General features: G+C 41.1%; 1 protein-coding gene across 1 annotated transcript in view; it reads right to left on the minus strand.

Moving 5' to 3' along the window:
• Nucleotides 1-20049, minus strand: part of SFXN5 (sideroflexin 5) — a 236662-nt gene that overhangs the window by 84375 nt on the left and 132238 nt on the right. The window contains exon 10 of the mRNA XM_063457586.1: nucleotides 11374-11464. Coding sequence (XP_063313656.1) covers nucleotides 11374-11464 — 91 coding nt within the window. The remainder of the gene's footprint in view (nucleotides 1-11373; nucleotides 11465-20049) is intronic.

The raw sequence follows: 20049 nt of genomic DNA on the forward strand, positions 1-20049 counted from the left end.
CCATTATGTTTAACAGTGAAACGAAGTGTGGCATTACAGGGGTTGTAATCCATTTTGTGCATGCTCAGTTCTACCCCCATAACATTATTTTAAAGACTACTAACTAATCAACAATGGGTCAGCTATTTCCTTGCTGCTCACTCAATGCAAACTTTGAAGGACAATACAATAAGACATTTTATTTGTTTTTATTTAGCGCTTTGTTATAACTTTAAAGTTCTATGTCTACATCCCATTCCTCCCTGACATATAGGTTTGTACGCCTTACCTTGGGTAAGTGTCTGAAAAGCTGCCCTTCTATTCTGTGCAGAGCCACTTGTTTCACGTCATTTGTATATGATAGTCTTACCAAGTGTTATCTTATTATTACAGATAGTGTCCTCTATGTACAGTTTAGTTCCTTTATGAGATAGTCCTTCTGGGAATCAGACGTGGAAATTCTACGCACCTACTGGATGTGCCTCTCCGCATAACCATTTGGACAGAGACAAACAAGACGGCTGCAGGACAAGAACCTGCACACTGAGCATTTAGATCATGTTGCCCTTCTCTCAAAAGTACTGTTCAAAGGGCTTTTCACATCTGAGAAAATGCAGAGAAATACAGCTTAGAGAAGTCGCAGATTTGACTGAGGTTTGACAGTTTTAGAGAACTCACAATCGAATCCCCCGGGAGGTAGAGCCTGCAGTGGATGGTGAAAGTGCAGTAGGTGGCACTGCCTGACCAAGATGGTTAGTACATTTGTCTATGGCTGTCTGTGTGATTAGCACACACTGTTAAATAGAACCCTGTGTTATACAAAGGGAAGATGCATATTGTGATCAAAATTCAGCAAGAACAGAGACCATCTAAGCAGAACCGACATCAATAGATTGATGCAGCGCATAAACAGGGTAGACACTAAATATGTGTACAGTAGAACCTCGGAAATCGAACAATCCTTTTCTCGAACAATTCGAAACTCGAACAGCCTACTGGAACGGATTAAGTTCACGGTTCCACTGTACTATGAAGCCCTGCAGCAATTAAAGTGCCGGAGCTGACCCATTTGGCACAAAAATAGCTAAATGTGTACGTCTGGTATCAAAACATCCTACGATCCCTGTAAAAGGTGATGGTTAGGACACCGGCAGGGTTATTTACTAAACTGGGAATTGTCAGGAATTGAAAGGGAATTTCACATTTAAGGACAAAGTTACCGGATTGGAAGCAAAGATGACTTGCAGAATTTTTCCAGTTCAACTATTTTGGCTTTAAACTTGAATTTCACTCTGACTTGCCGACTATTCTCAGTTTAGTTAATAACCCTGTAGATCTACCATGTAACCCAGGCCTCATATCTCTCGTTCTGCAATATGTAACATTCAGGCACTGCAGAAAGAAAATCAAATAATTAAATCAAGGAATCCCGTCTTGGTTAATTCATTGATTTCTCTCCTGCAGCATATGAATTATGCAAATAACAGGGTAGCATTTGTCAAATAATGTTCGTGGGAATTAAGAAGTGATATGTAATCTGGTAGCCATAGTGAGGAGCTCCCAAGCGCCCTCATCCTGCTACAACAGGGCACTTTGGTGGTTATAATGTCAGGAGGTCCTTGGCACCCTGGTCTGGTCCCCTCTTCAAATATCCCTGCCTGGAAGTCCCTGCCTGTCATTGGAGAAAGGACGAAATAATGATGAAATTGATCCATTGTATGCAGAAGAGGTACTTCCACTTTAGGTACTACTTTGACTACTAACCCTGGGACTCGTACAGGGGACTCCTTGAACCATAACTACTACAACATACTGTCGTGGTTATGGTGTTGAGATTTCCCCTTTTAAGGGACGCTTTAAGTTTAACAAAAATGTTTGTACCAATAAGTTGACCTGATGCAGTCTCCTGTATCTGCCAATATCAAGTACTGAAGCCACTGGGTCCTGGCACCATAACAACTAAAATATGTGTCTATGGTGCTTGGAGTGTCCCATTCAAGGAACATTATTACTAATGTTGCAGTGTTCCTTCTTTAATTTAGATTTAGGACCCCACATAGTGTAGTAAAAATGGAGGTTACTCTAATCCAGCAGCAGGATCGTCTTCTCGTTGCAGCTCCCCACAACTCAAACAAACTAAGTATTGGAGTCGTATGACGTATGTGCACTAATTGCCATTCTCTACTAGTAGAACGCTTCTCATAGATAATCACTAAATCCAAAGCTTCTGTAAGAGATACACTCACTTCTCAGCTCTCCCGGCTGTGTGACTGACAGCCAAGGTGTAACTAGGAAGATCTGTAGAAATAATGATTTATTTTGAAATCTTTTAGAATACTTTAATAAATTAAGGAAGTGGGGATAGACGGTTCACATTTAAAGCTGTTCAGCAAGCTGAAGAAGTTGATGCGTTTGGAATCTCCTTTAAATCTTTAGTGATTTACTAAAAACATTTTAGATATAGTTTATCTCTTTAATCTCTTACTATGTTTTCAAACATGGTAAAACTACGGCTCTAAAAGTCTCAAGTCACTTGGCAGGCTTTCTCATAGTATTCTCTCTCATTGGATAAGCTTTCCAAATGATTAAATAATTTTGGATAAAACATTTAAAATATCTAAAAATATATGATATATAAAAAGAGATATCAATACATTGTCAATTAACAAAATGTAAATATTTTCATACTATGAATAAGACATGGAGTGAGGTAAGAGATTTTAGCGTAGTCGTCCGTGGAAGACAACGGACAAGCATGACAAGCATGCGGGAGTTACAATGATCTTTTGTGACAACATGTAGACATGTAAACTACACACAACACAATTACAAAAGATACATTCAATCACAAAAAAGTGTTCGTTCCACAACGAGAGAGGAAAAAAACAATCATAAAGTAACTCACTACAGCAGGCAAAATGTTCAGTGGTGCTCATTCGTTCAAATGAAGTTGTCACATTCGCCGACGGTACTAACCTGTCCCAGGGCGACCACAACGCCCTGGAGGTCAGTCTGCAGCAGTTATAGTGCCGGTGGCTGCTGCACCCCAGTCTGCATACTCTGAACCTCGATTCACAGCCAGGAAACTCAGAGTGATTGCTCAAGATGGCCCAAGATGCAGCCGCTGCATCAGGAGACTGGTCTACAGGTCAGTGGTTGAAGGAGGTGTGGCTGGGGGGCGGGGTTCCACACTCCGTAACATTAACCTCAGGTAACCCCTCCTACAGGTGAGACCAGGTTATGTGATTGAGCCACTACTTTATAAGCAGAGCACACCTTTCAGTCAGTCAAAAGACAACAAATACAGGGTGCGCTAAATAAAATAAAGGGAGATGAAAAAGTCTTTAGGTGCAATGTGGACCTTGAGTGAGTGTTCTTAGGTTCTTTCTTTGGGATCTCAGTAGTCGAATATGGAATACAAAAGCAGAGAGGGGAGACCAATAGTGCAAAACCGTAATGCGGAAAGGATCACGAACAACACAGACGTGGAGAAGTGCCAACTTACAATTTAAAGAGCTAAGCCCAGCTCTAGATAAAACAGCATGCAGTGGTATTTAGTACTCCCCACATGTAGGATATTACTGGGCAATTGGAGGTGTCTTCACAAGATTCTTTACACCATCCCAGACAGACGTCAGCATATAAAATATATAAAAGATGGAAAAACCCAATGGTGCAATAACTTTGGTAATACTGCAACAACAGACAACCCTTTGAAGGGTTTGAGGGTTACCCTTCCTTTCAGGTGTGCAGCTCTATCCCCCCTTGTGATCAGTACTGTAGCGCTGTTCCCTTCCCTTTCTATTTACTACCTTTCAGTCAGTACCCGGTTGTTTTGTTGCATGCCTCAGAACTCCTAGTGTTTGTTTCCCTGTGTTTCCTGTTCCTGCTAGTTTCCTGACTTTGCCTGCTCTCTGGATTTTGGTGATTGCCGCCTGCCCTCTGGACCGTCTGACTCTGATTTCTGCCTGACCTGTCTTCGCATAACTTACCTTAGATTTTTCGGTTATTTTATTAAAGCCCTCGTGCATCACTGAACCAACAAAATCCTGTTCTCAACCTCAGGATCTCTGTGGATCATGCTTGTAAGGGAGAGTTGTTACTGTTCCTGAGTTCCTGAGTTCCAGGACTGAACACAACCCCAGTGGTTTGTTACAGAGTTTCTATGCCAGATAAACACTATATAAACTGTTGACCCCATAAGTACACCACCCATTCCCTCAAAGGTGTAACTAGAAACCACAAGGCCCCGGTGTGAAAATTGCCCTGCCCCCCAGCTCCCCCATACCCCCACATCCCCACCCCCTCCACATGCAGACAAACAGATACACATGCAGACACATATACAAACACACACATACACACATACAGACACACAGACACATACACACACATGCAAAATTTTTAAGTCACCCTCCTGTTTCCTACCTTTTAGGTGCAGGAGGGTGACTTTCCCTGGGGTCCAGTGGCTCAGGCTGATGGGAGTCAGAGTTCCCACTCTGACTCCCTCCTCTCCTTCCTCCCTGCGGCTGCTGGGAGGAGTGAAAGGGGCAGTCACTTCCTCCAAGCGTCTGACATCATCAGAGAGGGCCCGGTCACGCTGTTAAAGCATGAAGTGACGGGTCCGGTTGCAGCTGTAACCCCTGCGACTGCGGTAGTTCCGCCACTGCATCTACTACAGGTGCTCCTTTGGGAGGTGACTGCAGGTAATCATAAATTGAGGAGAGTCTTTGGAAGCAGTTTAAACTGTAAGTATGCAAGTTACCACGTTAATATCAAATGTTAAAATTACTGTAGGACTCATTGATATTGGGGTACTTAAAGTAGTGGTGGTCTTAACAAGAAATGGGGGATTTCGAGGAACCCTTGTAACATTTAAAACTATATTTTTTTTTTGTGTGCACTGTTCCTTTAACTGTATTATAATGTGCCACTCTATATGCCCTATCCAGCAGTAGCATTTCAGGAGGTATATCCGGTACAATGGTGCTAAATACACTGTGTAGGAAAGCTTATAATGAGGCCTGGTCAGCTGTTTTGGAGAGTCCACGAATTCTCATATTCTTCCGTCTTGACATGTCTTCCAGGTTTGTAAGTTTCATCTCATTCTGCTCTTATTCTGTTTCCAGTTACGCTATCGTGGGCATCAGCATATTCTGCTAATTTGGATTCCACATGTGCAGGTCTGGTCCCCAAATCTTGTATATATTTCTTTGTATTTGTATTCTTCCCCTTTTTCAACAGTACTTTCTCCCCTTGTGGACCACCATCGTGGTCCAAATCCTTCACTTGTGCAGATATCTTCTTGCTGGGGCGTTTGGGCTTGAAAGAAAGTGGATTTGTCTGCATGCTTCCTGGTCGGTGCCTGTGCCATTTGCGCACTAAATACACGTTAGTGCCATTAAATGGAGACCGGTGAGTGTCCACTGGGAGCAGTTTACAGTTTACAGCAGTGTTTAGCTGGTTTTAGAAGCTCATTGGAATGAATAAATGAGTAACACTCAACTCTCTGCCCTTTGAAGTGACTAGTTTATTTATAACATTTTTTCTCTCTCTTCTCTTATTGTGGAATTAGCACTTGTTATGATAGAAATGATCTGTTTTACTTGTGCCTGTATGTTTATTACCCACAAGTATGTGGCTGTCTTTTTCACAATGTTTCAGTAAAAATAACTTTTTTAGGGGGGTGGGGGCTTGCTTATCATGGTGACTTGATAAGCTGTTTCCAGTAAACTCCTCAGTGAAAAACTGAACAAAGCCCATCTAACTGCGGACGATCTTCCAACCCAGTGATGACTGAATACCGAAATTGGAGATGACCTTTGGATCGGTGGGGGTCTCCTCCCTGGTGGCTCCCAAAACCCATTAGGGATTTGTGGCGGTGCCCCATATGCCAACGATACCACAAGGGGTACATGTAAAATGGCAGACACCATGAGAAACCTGGAGTCCCACAGAGAGATATCAACTCTTCTACACCCCCTGGAAGCACTCTTTGATGCTTTCTGAAGGGAGCTTAGGGGTAAGTTGACCCTACCTGTTCCTCTGCCCACTAATGCTTCCTCTGTACTAAACCGACGCACCCCATGCTGCCCAGCTCCTGCCATCAAGGGCCCATTGAGCCAGAGGTGGCGGAGGGTGTATTGGCGGCACGCCGTGAAAACAGCGGTATGCCGACATTCCCTGAAGGATTGCACATGCAGAGAGATGGAGACCTAGGAGGAAAGCAACTGAATAGCCAGGAACTGCAGTTGACTCCCTTGGTTCTGAGACTGAAGGTCCAGATTAACAAGAAAATAACAAAAAAAAAACCTATTCTGGGGTAAACGTCTAAAAGAGAAGACATCAGTAGGCACATTCTATTGTATGTCTGCTTGCTCAAAATTGTTACCCCAAAGTTGCTATATATATATATATATATATATATATATATATATATATATATATATATATATATATATATATATACACACACACACCGGTATATACGGTAAATAAAAAAAAATTACAATGCCTGCACTCCAGTATATAAAATTAAATTAGCCCGGTGCTTGTCAGCGAAATTATAACAAACTGTAAACAAATAGTACTCCAAGGACTTGTTAGAATGGTGAAAAAATATCAACTTAGCTCTATTCAGCAGTATGCCATAGCGAAACAACGTTCCTAATCGGAACTTTCGTCAGGTTCATATATATATATATATAAACCCCTCCATCATAACTTTCTATCGTTGTGTCTGCTGCTCACCAGAAAAGGTGCTCTGATATATCAAACCGCTTGTTTATTTATTAACCAAGTGATCTGGGCTGGTGAATTAACAAAACTCAGGGGCTTTCTTAGCAAAACTAAGAATCTGTCCAGAGAGAATAAAATGACACATGCAGAATCAAGCTGCAATTAGTGGGATTTATATTCTGAGCTTCTAACTGGCAGGCAAGTTACAACACAGACAGACAGGAACTAATTGAAGAAGAGCGTGACATGTAATGCACCAATAAGTGCTTCATTTGCACAACTTTGTTGGCCATAATCAGCAAGTGTTGGGCATCAAACATATCAATATGCCTCAATGATGATAACATCAGACAGGTGTAACAATTGCGTGCTCTTCCTTCAGTTGTATATTGTGACGAGATCAATCTCGCCACATTGCATTGGAGAAGCCTGGCTGCCCGCCTGCTGCCTTTGGACTATGGCCCTGGGAGATTGGGCCCTTTAAAAACAGTATGCGGCCATACCAGAGTGTATGTCACTTATTCTGGCCCTTTAAATACAGTGGGGTCATTTGGTACTTGCCCTGTGTGAGCTGTGGTAACCCAGATAGCTATGCCATGGAGCCTATTCGTGTGATTAAAGACTTTGGCTCTATGGCGATTAAACTGTATTCGGTTGGTCTGAGTGCCATTCACCTAATAATGTGCACTCAGACCTGAGCTATCTGGGGATATGTGAAATGTCTGTGTGTTATGTGTAAAATGTGACTTTATGTATTTTAAAGTGTTTTATGTCGTTTTGCAACCATGTGGTTAATGGAGTCTGCCTCTAGTCCTGGATAATTGGATTACTTCTCCAATTATCTCCAGGGCAGAAGGGAGGAAACCGGGATGCATTGTGGGGATGTTTTTCTTCTGTTTGAGACAGATTTTGCCATGCTGCAAGCCAGGGCCCAAAAGATACTTTTACTAACTTTTGAACCCCTGGTCTGATTCATGCAATTTTTGAGTATGTTGTTCCCCCGAATGGATTGATTGTGAATATGTATTTTTATGTGAATGTGATGTATGGTTTTAAAGTTATGAAAGTTGTGTAAAAGTATATTTTGAACTGTATGCATAATGGGATTATGTGTCACACTAAGGGGAGGGGATGTGTGGGATGTAACATCTATGTCATTGGTTATTTTATGCCTCCCCCTGGGTGTGGCCTGTATGTGTACTCATGTAATAAAAACCAGGCTGGGTGCCCCAGCACCTCAGACCACTGCTTGACCTTCAACACGGAGCCTTGTCTCGTTCTTGGGGGGATTCACTGTATGCTGTTGGAGATTGACTGCTAGGAGTGTAAGCTGATGTCTGCTTTTCCTATTCATCTGCTAGCAGCTATTCGTGAGGTTCCAGCTTGGAGTGCTATCTTATTATCTGGTATGCAGTTCGGGAGTTTGATGCATTCGCCTGTATCTAGTTCGTGAGTTTTGATGTTCTGCAGTAGCTGTGCCTTTCTGAGAAAAGGGGATTATCGCTTAAACTGGGTTTTATCCTCTTGTAAGTGAAACGGTCCGTTACATATATCAATACTCTTAAGTGGCATGGATACTTGAAAAATGTTATGGGTAACTGGGCACGGTAAAAATGTGTGTGGGTAAAGCTAATTGGGTTTTATACTAAACTGTCTTAAGTCAGGTCTGATGAGAGGTTTGATTGACTAACAGTAGAACAATTAGTGCATCATTTTGTTGATTTACAAGCGGTTATAATAATGAATACAAGTTAAATTTAGAACCAACGATCTTCAATAGTAAAATCCAGGGCCAGCATTAAGAGGCCACAACTGAAACTCTAATAAAAGGTGTAACTGCAGGAGGATCTCACAGGATCCACATTACTGGGCCGGCAACCCGCAAAAAAAAGTTATGCTAATATTATTGTAGTGCAAGAGCCTTTGCAGCCTCTAGGCTGTCAGGACCCACCAAGACTAGAAAATGAACCTGATAAAAGCGCAAAAGGTGTGTAAGACAAGGAACCACAAGTGTCTGATGTTAAAGCAGTCTGAGGACAGGGTCTGAAGTGGTGGATATTTTTTTGAACAATAATGGATGAGAAAATGGAGAGAGACAGGCAGGGGAGAACATGGAGTCATGGAGGACACATGGGAAATGTAACAGTAAAATGAGGCTGAAAAACTCATAAGTAATGTCAACAAATGCCAGACAGAAGGATGTGGACCTGAAAATGTTTATACCTCTACAAGTCTGCTTTCCTTCCCTGTAAGAGGAGCTTATACTTCCTGCTTGGCCAATTTAAAATTTTTGGTGTGTAGCACGCATTGACTGGGCAGTCCTATGACATGGAAAGTCCTATTTCCCCTCTCTGTGTCATGATCTCAGGAAAATCCATATCTTCAGTCTGATTCAGTACCTCAAAATACCACCATCTTGCTATGCTACTACTGCAGGCACTCAGACTAAAAAGATCTGCCCAATTGGCCCTTGTTTGTTAATTGCATATCTCCCAACAATCGGGAGGGGAGAATACGGACAGGTTCCATGACCGGTCCCCAGTCTTGAGGATCATGTAGAGAACACTGCAGATTTGCTCTTCGCATAGTCCTAGTGCATCTAATGATACGCTCATGTCGTGCTTCCAGCAGATCTTTCCAAGGTGTCTCCAGTTACGGGACACCAGGGAACTACAGCAGCACAGGATGCCAAATTCGGGATTGTTTTCTAGCAGATGAGATAATTTACCTGTTTTTTTTTTTTTTCTTTTCCTTGTTGTATTGTGTTATTTCCCTGCATGCGAGTTGCTACCCAGAGATTTTTTCTGCATCCCTTCCCAAGCAAAGCATTACATCCGGCACACAGTCACCACTTCAGTACAGTCACTTTGGTACAATCACTTCGGTACAGTCACTTTGGTACAGTCACTTTGAAAATAAAATCGTAAATGGGGCTTTTAACAATTGGATGCTAAAATCTTTCACATATAAATCCATGGGAAATGGGGGGCGGGGCCTAACCAGTATGGACGACGGACGTGTTTGCTGTGTGCTCCTCAAACATTCTGCATAATCCACAAATATAGACCAAGGGGACATCCCCAAAACTCACCTAATAGACTACACTCATGCTACTAACTCTGAAGCCACACTCACCGGCCCGCGACCAGATGTAGACTTTGCGGCCTACTCACCTAGCGGCTCCAACAGAGAGAGGAAGTGGCCAATCTTTAAGCCAGGGTCAGTTGAGGTGCTATAGTCAAACCGTTTACCCCCTGCCCCCAGACCGGCGGGGGATATCCCGGTCCCCGCTAGGAACGATGCGGTTGCGCAACTATGGCAGCATCACGACAGATCGAGCAGTTATAACAAACTCCTGTGAAACTGCCAACTGGGCCTGCATGAACACGAAGTGGCTTGAGACGAATTGGAATGCCAAATTTGACGAGATCTGTCAGGCGCTCTGGTCTCGAATTGAATCCCGAGCGATACAGCACCAACTGCCCGCAATCACAGACACATAGCCTAAGACAGAAGACCCTGCAACACGGCCTACGTCTGTACCGGTGCACAGCATGGTGTGAGACCCTCATCACTCGACAACCCCGGCCGCACAAGTGGACAATACTGCTGCTTTGCCTGCTGACCCTTCTTCCGAGCCGGGAGCTCACCTGGAGGTACCACTCCACCACCGTCCATACACCCGGGGGGATAACCGGGCACCGGTAAAACCTCAGGTCCATGATCCTGAGATTAATGGACACATGGTAAGGGCACCCATCAAGGCCTCGGGCCGAAGACGAGTGGCACGCCGGCGACATAAAACCTCGGGTAACCACCGCGGGACAGCAGCATAGAGGGTTGCATGACGACAAGGCCCCAGCAGACGTCCAGGACAAGCCATGCGGTACCAATGCTGTGGCTGGGGCTGGAGGGGCATCCCCCACAGCCCAACGGACTGACCTTCCCCAGAGACAGCAACATCTCACCCTCTGGCGTGGGCTAAATTAATGTGTGGATAAGCAGTGTGGCATACTGCCCTCATTTGATGCATACTGTTATAAATTGTGCACAGTCAGATCTAGAGAGACCTCATACTATTCTGTTTTACTTTATTAAGCTCTTTATTGCCCGAGTTCTGTCTAAACGGGAGGATAGCCAGTCGTGCTACTATGCATTAGCCTAAACTAAACAGTATTTTTCATTTTGATTCTAGCTACTAGAATATGCTTGTTCCCTTTTATTTTACTGTTATCTAACGTTTTCTACGCATAGAGAACCATCTTATCTTAATTAACTTTATATAGCAACACCAAGCTTGACATATCACAATGTGAGAGTACATATTTGTTGGCCTAGCCTAACAGTATGTCTAATAGTACTAACTTGTTTTACTCTATAAAAATGAGGCAGATATGCTCCAGGCTACTATGTCAGATGTCATTGCATATTTGACTCGAATTTACTCACAATAACCTATCTCTTCATTCTGTACCGTAATAGTGTGCCTCAATAAAATAAATATTTACCCCCCAAAAAATCCATTGAAAATAAAGAAAAAAATGTTTTATAAAAAAAAAAATCCTAAATTATGTTCTTCAAAAAGTGATATATAGGCCACTAACCAATGGTCAACGTAAGGAATCTATAAAACAACATTACATATAACTTCCTTACCTACAGCTGGGAACGGTACAAATCGCTGGATCAAGAGGCGGGTAGACGGAGAAAACTTATTTGCTCTCTGGACCAGAACATTAAGGCCGACCTAGAAATAAGAACAGAGAATTTTGACAGTATTAGGCTTTTTTTCCTCTTACAACGCACAGATCTATTTAACGTTAAAATCACCTAAATGTTTACTTTTGTAACAGAAAAGGCATAATACAGAAAATGGTAGTTACAATATGACAGAATAACCAAAAAAGGCAGACATCTAAAGAAACAAACAAACAAAAAAAAAAACATACGTATGTAATGATTTCTTACATTTTATAAATGTATGGTGCTGTCTATTTTAGAAATAAACAGTTAATATTTGAAGGTGTTGAGTATACATATTAGTTTAAGTTAGTTCCTTTGTATCATTGTGTGTTCTATCGTCATGTATTCTATCACTTGCAGGCTTATTCACCAAAGTGAGAATTCAAAGTGAGTTTCAAATTAAATGTAAAATTAGCCGAACTGAGATAATGCTCTGAATCAGCTCTGCTTTCACTTTGGCTATTTTAGCTTAGTTTGAATTATGACTTTAGTGTCCATTGTAGACATCTACTGCTCTTGCGGTTGGGAGTCCTTTCTAGCCCCAAGGGTGAGAAGACGTGGTCAAACCTTCTCCGGTATCCGTTATAGTACTCCAACTGGCAGTATCAATCTGTGCCTCTTTATGTGATAACCTAAAGATCATAACTCAATATTCTCTCAGACTCTTGTTTTAACTAAAATCTTGAGAAGACTTCACGACTTTCAGAATGTTTGTAAATTTTTAGCACAGTGTTATTAGATGGGGGCATATCCAGTACTTTGCCTTTTTCTTAGAGCTTCACTATAATGTCTCCTCTCAGTCTTTTTCGCCTAAAGCTGTTACATCAGGTTCCATCGAAGAGGTGGAAATAAAAACAAAACAGTGCAAAGTATAGAAAAGTTCACTAGAACTGGATAGATGCTCCCAATTCTCTGTGCTCTTCCAGTTATTTTATTAGTTTTTAGATATACCCCCCAATTAAACGTGCATTATTAAATGCTTGCATATTTCCAATGGGGGTATAACTACTAAAAGGGATTGTTTATTTTTATTTCTTGGATTTGAGCAGTGGAGTGTCCCTTGAATCTATGTTCTGCTAATTTGGCCCGTACAGTACGAGTTTGTTTTCCTGACACTGTAGTGATCCTTTAACTAAAAGTGATCTATTTCAAGTGCCTCATCTTCCAAACTGGTGTTTATTTCATTGACTTGTTAAGCCATTTAATTATAAGGTCATCCCACTGTAGGAGTCTCCCCTGTGAAATAATGGTGAACCGATAGTGTTAACAGAAATCAAGTATATTTAGAATGGATTTTCCTTGCTATGTTGGATCTCAATGTGGAATCGTTGTGGGAGAGTGCTAGTATCAGGGAGCTATTAACATAAAAAGGACAATGCAGCAATTCTGGGAACACTGGATGAATATATTCCAATAAAGGGTATTAGGGAGTCTAATTGGCTTCCTGATTTTTATCGCTCCAGACCAGCTGTGAATACGAAATTAAATGTTTAGGAGATTTCAAATTCAATCTCCCAAACTCGGTGATCCAGGCAAGACGATTTAAGATAATGGTTTCTGTTTGCAGATTATTACTGCAGGCACTGAGTGCTATCCAGAAGGTTACTAAGTGCAATAAGAACAGTCGGTATAACTGTAATATGCCTGTGTTCCTGCGGACAGTGATGGTAACAAGCATTGCGCTTGTTAACCAATTCATAACAACATAATTATTACAGATCGTTACTAGTAGCATTGTGATAATAAGAGCAACATCTGGGGGTTAACTGAAAGGAATTGAGAAAATTCACTTTACGACTTTCACAGTAACTCACTGTTCGTGTTCGTGAGAGATCTAAGAATAGGTTGGAAATATCATTATACATTAATACCAAATTACAGGCAAATGTATAAATCTTATTGGGATAAGGTTCCCCCATATTTAGACTTTACCACTTTGCAGTAAAAAAAAAAAAAATCAATAAATAAACAAACATTTATCTGCTTGCTTTTTTTAGCCTGCAGAATGAAGTAATTTTCTAATTGAAAGCTACATCTATTGAATGAGACAGTTGTATAAATTGATGCATGTCCCTTTATAGAGACATTTCTCAGAGTGTGACGAATGCTATATTTATATTATGTGAATATCACAGTGTCGCTATTCATTCATTGTTATATAGGGGACAGTATATAAACCATAATTATCTGAAATAACCAAGTAGGAACACTCCGAGCCCCTGAAGCACTTCAGTTTAGAGAGTTTCTTACCATGCTGGCTTTCAAGGTGGAGGCGAGGGATGTGCCGATCTTGGCGCTCGCTATTCACACAGTTCTCAATAAGCTGCGGTAAATCTCATTCGCTACTGTAATGCACTTCTTTGAGAAGTAGAATATTCACAAGTCTTCTCAAGGAGAAGTCTTTGATTGGAAAATATCCAACACAAACAGGAAAGACAATGTTGATGAAAAAAGGAAATGTTAACAGTTGCTGCAGAGACTAGATCTGCAGCTTTTTTTCCCATACCACTCCCCCTCAAAAATATGCAAAAACAATAATTAAAAAACACATGTTTTGAATGCAAAGTTTTGCTGGTTTCTTTCCCTATAGCATGCTTCTTTAAGTTGCAGTTTGAAATGTATATTATTGCTCTTCTTTTTCATATCTGTTCAAAGAAATATAGAGATAGATGTTTTTCCACCTTTCAAATAAAGAAAAAAAAGACAAAAGGACAACAAAAGAAAGTTATGTGTTTTTTAGGTCAAACTGAGTGTTTTAGGCCGTACGTAAAACAAGCCATCTATATCTATAAATAATCAATTTTACAAAACAGTAGATGAACTGAACTCACACACAATGACATAGTGACAAAGTGGGTCCCCACATGCCCTAATTTCTTGTCCAGCTTGAAAATGTTTCTTGAAAACAATAAGTAGCAGATAGTACTGAGGGCAGTAGGAGGCCCCAGCGACTTGGCACAATGTGATTATGGGCAACAACACCCTCTTCGCAAGCTGTCAAAGCCAGTCACTCTGCGCACAGTTCGCAATTATCAGAGACAAGGACTGGGATTAAAAAGCCCGCGGGGGCTTTGTCACATAGGAGGCCGTGAAAAATAACCTAAAACTATACTGTGCTGCAAAGGACAGAATTTTATGAAATCCATAAATAGGGAAAGCTCTTCCAAGAGTTAACCTGTTCCTCCCTAGACTGAAGATAAAGGAGAGGGTTAAACAAAATCCACCTACATAACAAGTACTGTGCAGAACTCCTAGCAGATTACAACTCACAGATCGCAAATTAGTATAAAAAGGGACACCTGAAAATACGGATTTAAAGGGGGTCTGTAGATTCCCAGGCTTATTGATTCTGTTTAATTATCCTCTAAAATTAGTAAATATATTTATGAGAGTTATGAAAAATAAAACTAAATGTGTAAATTCCCACATCTATCCTGGAACTGGGCATCTCCATCTTGGCTTCCTGAAAAACCATTGTTACAAATGTTGCCCTTTTCTGCCACTGGACATAGGTAACAGAAGAGGAGCTGTGTCTGGACTAAACTGTCAGTAATTAAAATGAACATACAGTTCAAGAGAAAATTGAGCATTACATGAATCACATTCAATGTTATATCCAATGATATAACTTCAAAAGAAGTGACAGTTCCACTTTAAGATCAAGTAATATAAATTAATCTATGATGCAATGATTCAAGGCTCTAGTATTTCCCTTATTTGTGTATTTAAAATGTAGCCAAATTGACTCACAATAAATGTGTTGCACGATAATAATGGGATTGTGTTAAGTGTCCGGGCTACGACCAATGCTATGAGTTTAGGTCACAGAGTTTACAGTGAACAATGCTGCGTTGAGAAGGACGCAGAGGCATTATTGTCAGGATTACAGAATGATCCAGCACGTAGAATTGTGTAACACAGAGTACTGATAGGTAACGTATACCGGACCTTAGAATGGCCGGACTAACGTACCAAAGAATGGTCAGGAATAGCCGAGGTCAAGGGATACAGAAAGAGACACAAAACGATAAGGAAAAGACAGGGATCAGGGATGCCAGAAAACAGGGAAGTCAAAAACAATGCCAAAGTCAAATAACCAGAATCAATAACGCGCTCTCGGACAACCACAAGGGAAACCACGACAGGGCACTGAGCAAGAGGAGAACTGGGCCTGATTGGTTGTAACCGGCCTTTGACCGCAACGGCAGTTACCCGGTTCCTATTTGCATGATTTCTGTTCAGCACAAACCCTCCTGTGGATTGATTGCTGCTCAGCACAACTTTTCCTGTCTGAACGGTAAATTCCATTAATCACATTTTTATAAGCGGATGAATACGTGACAATTATACAGCCATTAACAAGACGATATTTGTAATAATGACGGTAATGAGGAATGCTTAGAGGCTACCTGTCTTCGAGCGGCTACGGACTAGTGTCCGTTGAATCAGTGTGGTTCACACCAAGACTCTAATCATAAACCCCACCAACTACTATTAATCGCTAACATTGATACATTGATCTAACCTGCATAATTACAGCACCAGGTACAGCGAGGATATCACTGCAGGTTTTTACATTGGCATTAAATGGTAACTAAAATGAAGACAGTTTTAAGGTTGACATTTTAACGAGAATCCAGTAAGCTGTATTCGTTGTGCAATTAAAAGGAAGTATTCTTTTTCCCTATTTATTTTTCACACCATCAGGGCTTGAAAAATGTTTCTTCTCTCTAGTGAGCAGTGTGGAGGACAAATTTATAGAAAGCAGACCTGGAAGCACCTGGAAGAGGGACTTCATGAAATTGGTGTAAAATTGTTGTTAGTAGCAGCATTATTGCAATTCAAAGGAAGAATATGCTGTCAAAGTTTACACCTTTTATTACCCGTCTGTAATTAGCTTGTGTTACAGAAATTGCAGCTTAAAATACTAACATTTTTCTAAAGACAGTTAAACAAACTTACAGTCTTCAAAATAAAGTATGTTTGAGCAATTTGCAAGGTTAATTATGGCAATAAAAACATTTAGCTCTAGATAATATTAATTTGCTTTTTTTTAATGAGGTTTAATATATCGGTCATTTTACTTTTAGGAGCTGTACTCAATTCAAAAGTCAGCTTTCTCCTGAGACGTGTGAGTGTACAAGTGAGTGCTGTCCTCCTTGCAAGATGTAAGTATTACAATTTATGGCCTCAGGGTTCACGGTCTCCTCTTGATGTAAACTTGATCCTCCACCATTAATTTATAGTGCTGTACTTATAATCTGACATTGTCCCAACATACCTCGCAACATTTTAAATGTTATTCTCTAAGCTATGGTACTCAAACGTCCTGTTAGACTTCTCGTGAGTAAGTGAGGTCAGCTGAGCTTACACTTAAGATTTGGGACAATATTTGTTATTGGAAAACGTGAACATTTAAGTATCACAAAGAGATCCACACCTATAAGCAAATCCGAAGAGCTGATAGAAGCAGTCTGCAGTGGAACAATCACACACCATCACACATTTATTTGCACAGATGTTTTTAGGACTACTGTGTCCCTTTTCTGAAGTGATTCGTTGATTGCTGCGACTCTAGGCTGACATATAATTAACAGTTGGCTTGCAAAGACTGTCAAGAGAAATATTTCACCAAAACACATCTTGTCAAAATAATATGAAAAGTTTAACAAAAAATCTGTTCCATAAACATCATAGAGTTACACTTTATCCACATTAATGGAGTATATTTTAACATACATTTCTTCTTTAGTTGTTCATAAAACGTCTGGCTCGTTCCTCTTATTTTTAATCCAAATCTGAATTACTCCATTAAATTAGATTTGTGATTCTCTAACTCAGTAAGTATCACAAGAAACACGTGTAGGGCAATGGTCTGAAACAGAGTTAACATAACTACCTACAGCTGAGTTCAGCTGCCCAGGGAAGGATACCATATAAGTCCAGATAGCATAGTTGTTCTCCGAGTGCAGTATTAATCTAGTCCGGCTAGCACAACAAGACTCCAAGCAACTAACACTAAACACTCGCTGTAGGACACAAAAAGCAGAAAGCTCAACCTACATATGGTTATCTGAAAAACTCTAGGTGTAGATAGACTCCTGCTAAGTCCAGCTTTCACAGTAGGACTCTATGAATAGAAAGGTTCCTGCGAAGTCCTGATAGTATAGAAAGACTCAAGTTGTTGAAAGACTCCTGCAAAGGTCAGCTAGCAGAGGGAACTCAAGGAGCAGAAGGACTCCTGCAAAGTCCAGCTAACATTAGAACTCAAGAGGTAGAAGGACTCCTCTGAAGGCCAGCTAGTGAAGTAGGACTCGAGGTGTTGAAAGACAACTGCAAAGGCCAGCAAGCACAGTTGATTTCAAGGTGCAGAAGGATTCCTGCTAGGCCAAGTTAGCAGACCAGGAATCCAGATGAAAAATGATTCAAGCTAAAACCAGCTACTACAGTTGGATCCAAAGTATCCAGATATGTCTAGGTGGGATTTATCAAAGGAAGGCTGGAATATGTAACCACTACTTGCACCCCAAGCATATTTCCTCATTTATAGATAGTCTCCCACACAACTTTCATTCTTCTGAAATAATGACAGGTACAAACACTCATCAGCACATCCTTCCAATCTCTTAACCCTCTCTCCCTACTAATAGCTATATGTCACATAACAATATTATATACGTTTATTTATTTTTTAATTTACATTTTTTACTATTTGTGTTTTGTTTTCATCTACACACCTCATACCACTAACATGAATCCAAATATGACCATACTGTTATTCTTAATAACCCTTTTCTCACTCCAGTTTTGTTCACATCACTACCACCATAAGCACACTACTCAAACTGGAAAACAAATTATCATACCATGGCCAGCTCTGTTGCTGTGACTTATCTGCCGAGTGCTGGTGGAGAGTTATAAAAAAAAAATAGCCCTCCTACCCCCACCTCACAAAATTATTAAGTATACCATTCAGTATATGGCCAAACAAAAATGATGTCCAAATTCCTATTTCTTATGTTACTTGCCCTTGCAATGATGTGGAGTCTAACCCTGGTCCCCCAGCTAATTCTAGTCCTAATCTCCCCACTAAAAAAGGCCTCTCTTTTGTGCACTGAAACATCCGTAGCTTGCTCGCTAAATTGTATGCACTGCAAGCCTGGTGTTCCCATTACAAACCAAATATCATTGTGCTCTCAGAATCATGGTTAATGACTAAAATACCAGACACCGCCATTGCAATACAGGGGTTTTAGAAATGATAGAGCAAAGAGAGGAGGTGACATTGTTATTTATTTTGACAAGTCCTTAAAATTTACTCCTTTAACCCCTTAAGGACGGAGGACGGTTCAGGACCGTCATCTGCATTTTTGCATTGCCGACCGGTGACGGTCCTGAACCGTCCTAACCGTCCAATGTACTTACCCGATCGCCGTCGTTCCCCCGGCGGCGATCGGCGGTGCTCCCGGTGTGGGGAGACTGCCTGCAGCCCAGACAGTCTCCCCATGGCGGTTTAGGACCCCTGTGGCCATGTGATCGCCCAACAGGGCGACCACATGGTCACAATAGGTGTCCTAGTCTCTGCCTGCAGGGGGACTGTCTGTGCTGACAGGCAGTCTCCCTGCTGCTGTAAAAAAAAAAAAAAAAATTAAAGTGAAAGTTAATAAAAAAAAAAAAAATTATTATATAGGTGTATATATATGGAGAAAAGAAAGGAATGCTATGGAGTGGATCAAGTCCACACCTAGATTCCTGAGGGGTTACAGAGATATCAAGGGGCATGAACCCCAAACACTAGGAGAGAAAAAAGACTAAAGTGAAATAGTAGCACCACTAAAGATGAAACAGTAGGGCGTCTATTCCACGAAATGATATCTCAAAATTTAAAGTAAAAATAATTATGGGATGTACCCTTTATTTAGCCGCTTACGGACAAAACAAACACACAGTGATGGTGAAGCACTCGTGTAAACTGAAAGTGAATTAAAAACTGGGTGGATGCAATTTGGATATTCCCCAGCAGCAGTAAAGGTGGTAGAGAGGGATATCTGAGATATAGTATTAAGTACAAAATACGGTATACAGTATAATCTATATTCGGTCAGATATTTATAGCATCCTGACCCTTACATGCACGTAGGGTTTAGTATATATCCTGGCTATTAAACTTAGAATTGCAGTTCCTATTTCTAGACTCTATTTAAAGATGCATATAGTTGGGAACGGACACACATAATCCCTGTATGGACGTGTCCGTCCAAATTTAGTGGAGACTGAATGTAGGTACTGAGTTTCTAAAGTCTAGGACTGTGTGCAGCTATTAGATACTGCGCGCGCACACCACGAAGCGACTTATGTCACCATGGTGACCGCCAACGCAACCGATATGTTGGAGACATATGATTCTCCAATGAATGAGCCTATGAGCAATGAGTACGCATATCGAGGTTTAACCCCGCCCCCGGTCAGTCTGCAACCATGCCGATTGGAAGACACGGGTAGGAGGGCGGGATTTGCCTCGGTTTATATTCATTTCCCCTCAGCTGTGCCAGTAGCTCTTGACAAAGGCGTGTGAGCACGCCGAAACGC

Source organism: Pelobates fuscus, chromosome 6 (genome assembly GCF_036172605.1).
Source record: "Pelobates fuscus isolate aPelFus1 chromosome 6, aPelFus1.pri, whole genome shotgun sequence".
In the NCBI taxonomy this organism is placed as follows: Eukaryota; Metazoa; Chordata; class Amphibia; order Anura; family Pelobatidae; genus Pelobates; species Pelobates fuscus.